The sequence below is a fragment of the Fukomys damarensis genome, unplaced genomic scaffold, assembly GCF_012274545.1.
Source record: "Fukomys damarensis isolate Sample0158 unplaced genomic scaffold, DMR_v1.0_HiC HiC_scaffold_3, whole genome shotgun sequence".
NCBI lineage: Eukaryota > Metazoa > Chordata > Mammalia > Rodentia > Bathyergidae > Fukomys > Fukomys damarensis.
In genome coordinates, this window is record NW_022900915.1 from 10,688,236 (window position 1) to 10,700,365 (window position 12,130).

Genomic DNA, 12,130 nt, shown 5'->3' on the forward strand with positions numbered 1-12,130 from the left:
TGAAAAACAAAATTTTAAAAAGTAAATAAATACAGAAGTATCATATTAATGCAGACCAAAGATGGGTGTGAATGGGTTCTCTAAGTCCCTGACTTGTCTTTATTCCATACTGATTCTGGGCAGTGTATCTCTCAGGCAGCTTATATACAATGGTAGTAGCTACCTTATGTTTGTATTGCAGTTTGCGTTTGACTTTCTTTGTATATCTGTGTAATAAGAGTCATAAAGTAGAAGTTATAGCATAATAGACGTAGTCATATTTGTGATACCTGCTGCTTATGAGCCTTTTGAATGTGTTTAATTGTGCCATTCAAACACTAACCATGTGAGGTAAGAGTTTTTATCTGTACCTTATAAAATATAAGTATGCCTTCTAAGAGAGATGGATGTACCTTCATCCAGCCAAGAAAACTGAGGTCCAGAGACAAATCAAGTCCCTTGTTTAAAATTGCACAGCAAATTAGTGTCAGGGATGCTAATATAACCCTGGGTCCTCAAGTCCCTTAGTTCTGGGTAGCTCTGCAAACTGCTCTTAGTGGCGATTTCTTTCCCAGAAAACAACCTTCCCATTTTTCTCAAGCAGGAGTCCAATTGAAGGTCCTTATAATTCTTCTTTTATCCAAATCTGGAGCACCCTATTGCTCAGTAAAGAATGTTTATTCACCAACCTGCTTCTTTTCCATGTTTCCTAAGCTTCTGATGCCAAGTGTGGCCAGATAACCGCCTTCCTCTGCTCTGCTTTCAATATCTGGGAGTTCCTGCTACTCTGCTTAGGGTCCTGCTTTAACCTCTGACAGGTGCATGTTTGCTCCGTTGGTTGTCAGCCCATATCGGGACATGTGAACTCACGTTAGCCCATGCTGTCCTGGCCCTTGCTTTAACAGCAGTGATTGTATTCTTACTGTTACATCAGATCGTTTTATGTTATTCAAGAAAAGGGTGTTTCTCACATAATGAGAAACTTTGTCCCCTTTCTAATTGTTTTCAAAATCTTCTAATTAGGTCAAAGAAAAAGTCTCATTGTGTAATTCACATCTGCCTGATACTTGATTATCTTTTTTTTAAATATATAAAATAGCAGATCTGAGCTCATCCTTATGAGCCCTCTTGGAGACAGCAAAATATAAATAAAAGTTAGTAATGTTATTATTGCATTCATTCCTAAGTTTACTATTTTTGGCAAGTGATACTAGCTTAGAATTTATAGGAATAAGACAGCATTTACTTGTAAAGTACATTTATTTAAGGATACTACTAAGCAAATAATAGCACAGTTTGTACCAGGGTTTGTCAAGTATCATGAAGCAGGTGCATAAGCAACTCAGACTTGGGCTACACAAACCTTGCGACCTTCCTACAAGATCAGAATGGGTCTGTGGCTCTTCTGTCCAGAGATGTACCTGCCCCCCACCAGCACTTTCACCCCATCCTCTCTTTCCTGGTCTGGTCATCCACTTGAGCTTATCTGTGTCTGGAACCTTGTTGAAGATTGAGAGACCTTTATCAGGGGGCTGGGATTAAAGTGCCATCCACAGTTCAGTGTACATTCACTTTGACCCAGGGCAATCCACATCACCTGTCAGGCCCTTTGATAATGACAGCTTTAGAAGGGTAATCAGGAAATTCTGGAGAGGGAAGAATGTGTATAGCTGGCTTTGATAGTCTCCTTCCCAGGGCTGAGCAGCTGCTCTACCCCAATTGATATTGTCATTGGCTACAGCTCCCGCCCCCTTACTGCTTTACCTTTTTTGTCCCTCCAGGGTCAAATCAAACATGTAAACAGAGCACAATGTTTCCCATGTCTCCGTCCTCTCTACAGTGGCTTGCATCATGAATGGAGTGCCTCAGGGTCACTTGCATCCAGCATGCCTTGGTGGCCCTAAGTGTGTTTGGATAAGGGAAAGGAAGAGTGTGTTGAGACTCTCCACTGCAGCAGTTCAACACTGTGGAATACCTAGTCCTGCCAACTATGGTCAGTTTCCAGTAAAGACTCAGAGCTGAAAAGCCAGGTTCTCCTGAGAGTCTGTCCTCTCCCGGGCCTATGTCTCAAAGGCACCCTTGTCATGGAGGGTCCTAGAAACAGATCCATGTGCTTAGTAGAAAGGGTGAGTATGAGACAGTTTCCAGACCACCTTCTGTTCCTGCTGGAGAGAGTAGATTGCTATCTTTTTATGTGGGCTTTTTTGCAGAAGACAAATGGCCTGGAAGGGCCATGGGTAGATTTCAGGGTAGAAGACTTGGATAACCTTGACTGCTGGTGGCAGGAACATACAACAGTTACTGAGGGTAGTAACTAGTATCTCTGGAATTTCCTATATGGTAAGATCTGTTATATTTTGATTAACAAAGTATTCATTCAGTTACTTGTGAGAGGAGAGTTTTATAGCAGCGCTTTATGATTGTGAGGATGGATAGCAGTGTTGACGCAGAGTACTCACAGTGTGCCAACCAGGATCCAGCCCTTTACATGTGATACGCTCCATAATCTTTATCAGCACCCTGAGAAAAAGGTATAGTTTTCCTCATTTCACAGATGAAGGAATGGAAGCCCAGAGAGGTGAAGATATTTGTCCAAAGTCAAGTAGCATTATAGCTGGAATTCAGACTCATGTCTATGTCTCACCAACACTTACCTATTTAGTAGCAGAACCAGGATGAGAACTCTTTACTTAGAGCTTGGTCAGTACCCTTTCCTGAAGGCCACTCTGAGTCAACTGGACTGTCTGAAAAAAACTGGTTTTCTCTTTCTTCTTTAAATACTGCTGCTTGGGGAAAAAAATCAACAAGATTTCATCCCTGTATTCTGTCCATCCTGTTATGTTCTTAAGAGTGAGAGTGTTTTTAGGAAGTCAAATATAATTACCCAGATGGGAATTTATTTAAAATAACCACCTGCGTCCTCATCTCCGCAACTTGATTTTTAAAAGGATCTTGAATCCCCACCGAGAGTCAAAGTCTGTACTTTGTTGTTAGATGCAGGTAACAAAATATTTGAATTTTAAAGTTTTTTTCTCTTTGTAGGAGTGTAGCTTTTATTCTGGACTGCTGGAATGGCTTCAGAGTACAGGACGCGTGTCTTAAGCACCAATTTGATTGAGCTGGGAAGAGTCTGTGAAGAGCTGTGATTTCTCCTAGAGGCATTGTCTGTGCCTTAGATAGACAGAGTGGCAGTTGATGGGGTTTTTGTTTGTTTTGTGGTGTGGTGAACCTTTCATCTACATTATTTGCATTGAAGATTTAGGGGAAGAAATATATCCAGTTTTTAGTTTGAGATTCTTTTCATTCCCTGTGCTAGTTTGAACTGGTCATCAGTCAGTTGTTTGTAACATCCCACATTAAAGGGTCCCTCCTTCCCTCCCTCCTTCCTTTCCTTTTTTTTTCCTTCCTTCCTTCTCTCTTTTTTCTTATAAACTCAAATTTTTAATTTCCTAGTCATTATTATATCCTAGAAGGAAAAAAAAAAATTAAGACTTTTTTTTCATACTTTAAGGGCCCTTTCTACCCTGGACTGTAAATTAAGTCCCTTTATAAACTGCATTAACACATTCAGGCCATAGGGGCAGATTTAATGCACTGATTTTATGAGCAGTGACTAAAAGTTTTTGGAATCTTAGTTACCTAAGCAGAGAACTGGTCAGCAGTTTAAACACTAGAGCAGTCCAATTCAGTATCAAACAGGGAAAAGAATTCTGTCCAAAAGATTCACTTGTCATAAGATTTAAATTCCCTTGGAGCCAGGCATGGTGATGCACACCTGTAGTTCCAGCACTCAGGAGGCTGAAGCAGGAAGATCACCATGAATCTGAGGCCAGCTTGGGCTACATAATGAGTTTTAAGTCCAGCCTGTACTACATAGTGAGACCTTGTCTCGAAAACGTCAATCAGTCAAGTCCCCTTGGAGCAGGTCCTGGAGGAAATCAGTGAATCTACTTGGCACTGTGACTCACTCACTGTGTCACCTAGGGTTAGGTGCCTCTGTGTATATACCTCCCTACTTGGAAAATGGAAACAGTTGTCTTTTTCCAACATACTCAAGGCTTTTTAAAATAATATACTATAAATAATGTTGATAGAATAAATATAACATATTTATGAGTTTTATCACAGTAGGTATTTCTGTCTTTGGGTGTCTGTCTGTCACACACACACACACACACACACACACACACACACACACACACTTCAGCCACCCTGAGAGATAAGCTACTCTGGCCTAATGAGACACTGAAGCTCTGCGATGTCACACCCTAACCTGGCCTGGCATGCTGCTATACTAAAGAGGATTTGGCACCAAGTCCTTGATGGCTATGAGGATCTCAGAGCTCCCTGCTTGCTGCATCAGGCTTTGAACAGCCTCATTTGGGGTTCAAATACCCTCCAGATCACCCCAGCACTAGCCAGGAATGGTGGTACACACCTGTACTCCCAGCTCTTGGGAGGCTGATGTAGAAAGATCTCCTTGAGTTCAAGGCCAGCCTGGATTGCATAGTGAGTTCAAGGCCTGACTGACTATGTAGTGAGACTCTGTCTGAAAAACAACACACACACACACACACACACACACACACACACACACACACACACACATATTACCCCAGCATGCTCTAGAACTAGCATTATTACATGAGAAAGATTGGAAAGCTTCAAACTAGATCATGAATGCTTGACAACCTACACATGAAGAGCCCTACAAAGCCATATTAATTATTGAAGTTGACATTTAGTCAAATGTTGGTTTCATTCATGTTATTGATTTTTGACCCTAGTTGTGTTCATCTTTCCCTTGAGTTCATAACAATAGCATGTTTTCTATCCAATGACGTTTGGCTTTTTATTGCCTAGGGGTGGTCAGTAGTTCTGTCATACCCAGGCCTCACATTCCTCAGTGCTAAGACCCAAAATTCCTTTTAGACTCTTGTGTGTCCAATGGCTGGTTTGCCCAGGCTTTCCTTTGTTGTCGATTATTCCATGCGTGGAAAGAGTTGAAATTAATCGTGTGGGATTTCAGGGTGGACCGGTAGAGGCAAGCTGAGGACCCCCAGGGAAGCATGCGATTGTTATGGGTTCAGGTTTTAATTTTTGTGCTCTGTATAATGAAAAATAACAATAGCAGTAATAGTAAATCCCAATAGCCCATAAACCAGCGGTCTTGTTAGTCTACTAACTCTGAATTTGGTACCATGTCTCTCATTCATCTTCAGGCTCTGTCTAGATGCCTTACTTTTGAGCCAGAAGTGGTTTATTTAATTACCACTTGAAAAGTCTCCAGTGGTACCATCTCAGTGGCGTTAATTCCACTTGGATCAGCTCCTGCTGCTCCTGTGGTATACACAGGGTCTAGCATAGCTTTTGCCTCTTTGCTGACACGTGATGCCTGTTGAGGGATGTAGTGGTCACACTGGGTTCAGGGTTGAGTGCCTTTAGGATAGTTGTATTTCATAACTAGTCTCAGTTGAGGTAAAACGGGCCCCTTACCAAAAGCCAGTTCAGCTCTTTACTAGAAAGATAATGAATATCAGAAAAGCATTGAGCTGTGAGAGTGAACGCTTAGTTATTAGAGTTTTATTACACTTGCAGAACTTTATGAGAGTGGTGCTGGGTACTGGTCTGTGGCTTGATGCTGGGCTGGCTGATGGGAGCCTAAGAACCATCTGTGGAGCTTATAAAATACAGAGCCGGTGAATATGAGCAGGGACTGGCAAGAGGTACCTTTCTTGTGTGCAAACTAATTTGGAAGCACAGACCTACAACTCTCATATAATTTTGTAATACTGTTAAAACAGTACATTAAAACAGCCTTCCTTTTTTCTTAAATCAGATTTTATGACTTCATATAAGTTTCTTAATATCTCTTTATTTATGCTGATACACGACCACCTTCTGTGTCCACCCTTCAGCCATGCCAAAAAGCAAGAGCTTTTTGTCAAAAGCAAGAGCTGTCAAAAGTGGACTTCAGGGACTGTGGTAAAAAAAAATAAATAAAAAGAAATGGTTCTAAGATTAAAGGAGTCTTTGATTTAGTCAAGAGATAAACAAAAAATCACTAAAAACATTTTCATCGTTCAAATTTAATTTCAGTGGGAGCAGGTGAAACTTACTGGAAAGTTAGATTCTACACCCTGGGGGAGAACCCCTTTGGCTAGAACCTTTACGGAAGAGAGAATGGTTGCTAGATGTTAAGTGAACATGGAAGATAAAGAGAGCACTTATTTTCAAAGTCTTCGTGGCCACGTAGCCTGATATGTGATAAGAACAATACATTTTATAACTTTATAACTGTACAAAATAGAAGGTAATACAAAATGGTAGGGATTCTGGTGAGCCTATGACAGGAATCAGAATATTTGAGGGGCTTGTGAAGCACGAGTGGTGGGCATTTGTATTTGACTTCATTACTTGATCTTCCTTGCTACATATGTAGGTTTTTCTAAGCACCTCTTTGGTCAGTAGCTTTAAAAAATCCTCTGCCCTGCCAATATGACATGATGACATTTCCTATTTTCTTGCAGTACCTTGGGAACAGGAGAAGCTAAGTGGCAATTTTCTATGTCTCCCATGGGACCTTACGTCCACACTTCTTTTGCTGTCCCTGTTCACCCACTTCCATTTCTGAAGCCAGAAGCCACCAGGCTTCTTCCTCTTTGCTAAAAACTGTAACCTCCTTGGAAGCTGCACCCACTACAAGGGCCAGGGAGTAGCGCCAAAGGGTTGCTGATGTTGGCTAGCTGGGGATGGAAGCCTTCCTGCCCTTACACCTCCGTCTGTCACACTTAATCCCGGTTGAGTCTCGACCTTGAGCACTGTGATCCAGAGCTGCCTTTTCTACACGAGTCTTCACTCCTCAGCTACGTCCTTCTGCCTCTCAGTGCATTTTCATTCAGACTCAAACTCTGCTGCCTCCCCCTCATCTCCTGCTGCTTTCTTCTTTGAGCTCCCTCTACATCGACCTTTTTCAGATTTTCAAGAAACTAAGTGTATTTTGCAGGACCTTTGCACATGCTATTCCTTCTGCCCACAGAAGTGCCACATCTCCGCCCTCTTCTCAATTGCTCCTCCTTGAAAAGACTTTTTACAGCCTCTATTTAAGTAAAGTCCTACTCTTGTATTATGTGATACTTAATACAATTTTACATTGCTGTGTTTTCTTGATTTTCTCTATTGCTAGAGTTCTCCCTTAAATTTTATAGAAAGCAATGACTTAGTATGTCTTGTTCACAACCATACTCTTCCTACCTACTTGATGATAAAGATTAAATAATTATTTGCTTAATCAGTGGATGAGTGAGAGAAATGGATGACTGGATGACTAGATAGATGGATGGATGAAAGTGAAGTCTCTAAGTTGAATTCTTCACAAAATCCAACCTATTATTCCTTTTCTTTTTTATTTTAACATAAGTCTACCATCCTTTATTCGTGTCATAGTTCCATTCAGCCAGAAGCCCACCCCTCAGTCTAAGCTTCATTCATTTGATGGGATCTGTGATCTGTAGAGCTGGCCACAATTTGTTCCTCTCCTGAATCATGTACAAAGCATGTCTTTATTTTGCTAATAATAACCTTGGAGTATGTTCTCATTGTTTCCAGTTGAATTTATGGATCCATATTTCATCTAAGCTACAATGTTTAAAAAGGCTTTGTATCTTTCACAATTAAATCAATAAAGAAATTACTAAAATTTTGAGAAATTCTGAATATAATGAAGCAAATATAAATTCTGCATGATTTCTCCACCCTGAGGCGAACACTGTAGCTATTTTGTCTTCTTTCCACCTAGTGATTTTTCTTCTACTTCTGCAACTTGCCATACATATGTTCATACACATGTAGGTATGCTAAATTTTAACTGTAACATGAAGTAGGCATGACTCCATGTTATTATAGTACTTTTAAAAGCCTGTGTCTATGATAGGTTGAAGAAATAAGAGGTAAAACTCCAGAATAATTTGAAGTGGGGGCAAAGACTGCAGCCAACACACACACACAGTTAAAATGTTGAGTACATAGAGCATACAGGTGTCTTTATTAAGTGTGTTCCTGCTGGACCTCTAGAACAGTAAACTGGGAGAACCTTAGCAAGCTACTCTTCTGCAAAGTTCTGATTCTGACAATGACTCATGTTTTCCTTTTTTTCTAGAGCGACCGTCTCCTTATCAAGGGAGGCAGAATCGTCAATGATGATCAGTCCTTCTATGCTGACATTTACATGGAAGATGGCTTAATAAAGTATGTATATAGGACCCTTCTTTTTACCTTTGTACTTGTTCTCCTCAGTGAAGGCATAGAAAGAAGCTTTGATTGCACGAATGAAGTGAAAAATCTGAATCCAATTAACAGAATTGTTCTGAAGTCTCCTGTGTGAAAGCTGCACGGATGGGCACTGCAGATCATGGAAAAGTGGATGTGACCACTGTCCTGATGGATACTGAGGAGTGTGCACAAATCCTACCACCCTCACAGTGTCAGGGCCTTTGTAATAAGATAAGTGGTTTAGAAATACACAGAAAGAAACGCTTTACAGGAGAAGTTTTGATATAGAGAGGCTATTTAAAACTTTTAAAACCTTGACAAAAGCGAAAGACTGAGAAGGGCAGGCACAGATACTACATGCATTTCAGACACGATTTTTAAATAGATTCCTAAAGGATTCATATTGTATTTTCTTTATGATGCAGCTTGCTGTTAGATGCCTCTAAGAAGCAGGGCCAGTTAATTATGTGTAAGTCCCTTACCTAATGAACTTGATCATGTATGGCAAAGAGTACTACCACACTGATAGGATGTTTTAAGACCAGAGCATCCAGCCCATCTGTTTAACTACCTCTGACCTTACTCTATTTTATTTTGCTATTGTTCAACTTCATTGGCTAGTTTCAGACTCAAGTTAGAAGAGATTTCTTACTGTATCTTTGAAAATTTGGCTCAGATATAATTTCTATAGGCAGACTTCTCTACCTTTTCCCAAGACTGAGCTCGCTTCCCTTCTGTGTTCTCTAAGCACCCGTGCATTCATCAGTCGTAGCAATTCTGACACACATCAAGACTGTATCTTGTCCATCCCCATATCCGCAACACTTAGCCTGGTGTGGGTTATCACATAGAGCCGCCTTTCATCACTTGCATGGTAGAGGTAAACCACTGTTAAATATTTTACATGTCTTATTTCCTTCAATCTGCCAGCATCCCTGTGAAGTATTACTACCCTCTTTTCTCAGCTGAGCAGAAAGAGGCACACAGAATAAATAACTTGTTGAAGGTCAGAGTTTTAGTCAAATACATTGAATAAGTGAATGAATGATTGAGTAGATAAAGGCAAGAGCGAAGACACTCCTTCATAATTGCTCAGTGAAGTTATATCATTACTTTTCCTTGCTTGAAGCAGGAGAAATGAAAATAATAAGCAACCAAAAAGTATAGTAATTAATTCAGTGTACAAGCCACAATTGACTATATGTTTTCTTCTATTACTAGAATTATTATATATTGTTGGAGGTATGAGTTCCCTTACTTAGAGGCTTGCAGTGGTGTCATAAGTTGGTGCCTGATACGTACTTCTTCTTTCAGATCACAGGAGAGTCATCACTGATTAATCACATAACTTCTTTGCAGTTGAGCCTTAAACACAGGTTCAGAATCTTTCTTCACTCTATGCTTCAGGGAATCCTTAGGAGAGTTAAAAATATAAGATGAATCTTTTTTGCCAGATTTATTGGAGAGAATGGAAGCCTATTTGTCAAGGATGTTATAGAAAAATTTAGTTATCGGTTGTTAGTTGTTTGTGCTGGTAGAGGAGAAAAGGGTGGTTAAGTTTGGGTGTCATCTAATTCAGAAATGCCATGTATCTCCTACAACATCCTTAACTCACAGAGCATAAGAATAATACTAATTTCCTCCAATTGTTGCATATTTATATGCCTCTCTGTGAATATTCATTGAGTACTTTCTATGTGCAAGGCTCTGGATACTACTATATAGCATACTGCAGTAGATATAGTTGGTGCCCAATTCATCATGCTTTCTTCCCCCAGAGACCTTACAGTCTTTTAGGGACACAGAGACATCTCTATATATATGCAGAGGGCCTAATATTATCAAAAAATAGCACCCATCAGCAGAACAGATGAAATTCAGAGGAGAGGGCTGATGATTAATTAGAGCAGCTGATGTTTATTGAACCCTAATTCCCTATCACTGTTCTTTGAGCTTAACAGATAATAATCGTAATTTATACAGCTCTTTGGAGGAGGTATTTATTACATTTTATAGATGGAAGAATTAAGGCATGGTGAGATTCAGTAACTTGGCCGTGGTCATACAGCTAAAAACTGGCAGACTCAGATCCTGGATCCAGGCAGTCTATGTCTGAGCGTAGCCAGTCTCTTTATTCTTTTTAGACTTACATGTCAATAGAAACTTGATGAGGGAGAGGAGATGAAAGTTGAGCCTTCAGTATTTGCAAAAAGGGGAAGCATTTCTGCTTCAGACTTGATGTTAGCTAATTGTCAAAATGAGTGAAAACACCCAGGCCAGGCAGTTCTTCAAGCACTTGGTTGGTGCTCAGTTTCTCCCAGGGGAGAAAGCAGCAAGGAAGGAAAATGGGAACAGAATAGGCCAGTGTCTGGACTGGAGTTATGACCAGAGGCTGCATTTTTCCATGGTGTATTTTAAATTGTGGTGGCCCTGGAATGGCCCCATGGTGATGCGGTGAAGTTGAACTCTTAGACATGTCAGAAATACTGCAGTTGCAGCACTCAGAGTTTGGCAGGCTAGTGGTAGACACCTTACTGTACCAAGAGAGAACCTTTGTGGCTGGCTGTGTATAGAAGGGGCAGTATCCATTGCCATTAGCAGTAGGGTACCTGTGTACCCAGTGTAGAAAATGTTTAATGATAATGTAGCAGCTGTGGATCCTATGTGGATCAGAAATCTACATGGACAGGTTTGAAAAGCTGTTTAAATCAAGGATGTAAAATCACATTAAAAACTGCTTAACACTAGATGACCTATAAGTCACATTGTACAGGAACTAGTTAATTCTTTTCACATTCCTTGTGAAGTGTACCTGTTGGCTTGCTTCCTCCTGAGTCTGCCCAGTTTCTCCCTGGAATGCTCAGGAACTTTCTGGGCCAAGATATCTCTTGGGGAGGTTATCATATCTCCTTCCTTTGCTTGAAGCTTCTGCTGAGACGCTGACCTCACAAAGCAGCTGGTGTCAGAGGCATCTACATCTGGGACTCCTTTTTTATGAATCTGCCACAAGCTGTGGTTGATGATAAATCATCAGGAAAGGTGGAGCTAGGAGTAAAGACTGAGGTAAAAGTAGGCCTGGGCAGAGTTCTTTTCTTAGAAGCACAATGGCCTGCTTAGAAATAACTACTAAGTTCTCACATCTTTTCTTGCAATGACTCTGTATTTTCTTCTGTCTCTTACCAGGCCATTATTTTATACTCTTTAGTGCCTTTTCCAATGTTGTTCCTCACCTTCAATATAAGTGAAGAACAAAATGAATGGAATAATGAAAACACTTTTATTTTCAAAAATACCCATCATGTACACAATATGCCAGACACTATCAAATCTCTGGGTTACAGTGTAAAAGTAGGACACACAGTCCCATTCACATTATTTTGTGTTGATACAAACACAAGTCTTTATAATCCCATATCAAATCATTTTGTATCAATAAAAACAAAATATCTATCTATATTTTCAAATTGCTAGACTTGTGAGTCACTTGCAGCCTACTTTGACAGCGTATTAAAATGTTTGAAATCTTTATAATGATATATTTATCTTGAGGATTGCCTTTTTAAATTACCAGTTGTCTTACTGTCTTTCCAGGCAAATTGGAGACAATCTGATTGTCCCTGGAGGAGTGAAGACCATCGAGGCCAACGGGAAGATGGTGATCCCAGGAGGCATTGATGTCCACACTCACTTCCAGATGCCATACAAGGGGATGACTACAGTCGATGACTTCTTCCAAGGGACAAAAGCTGCCTTAGCAGGTGGCACCACCATGATCAGTAAGATCTCAGATTTTATGTTCTTGAAGTCCAGGCGCGTGCCCTCAACAAACCTGCCAAGCAGAGGGCCCTCCATTGATCTCCTGTACACTCTTCTCGAATTG

The 12,130-nt window shown here is 40.4% G+C and overlaps 1 protein-coding gene across 1 annotated transcript in view; it reads left to right on the plus strand.

Moving 5' to 3' along the window:
• Positions 1–12,130, plus strand: part of Dpysl3 (dihydropyrimidinase like 3) — a 115,318-nt gene that overhangs the window by 78,350 nt on the left and 24,838 nt on the right. Inside the window, exons 2-3 of the mRNA XM_010627076.2 lie at positions 8,138–8,226; positions 11,842–12,026. Of these exons, the coding sequence (XP_010625378.1) occupies positions 8,207–8,226; positions 11,842–12,026 (205 nt within the window). The 5' untranslated portion in view covers positions 8,138–8,206. The remainder of the gene's footprint in view (positions 1–8,137; positions 8,227–11,841; positions 12,027–12,130) is intronic.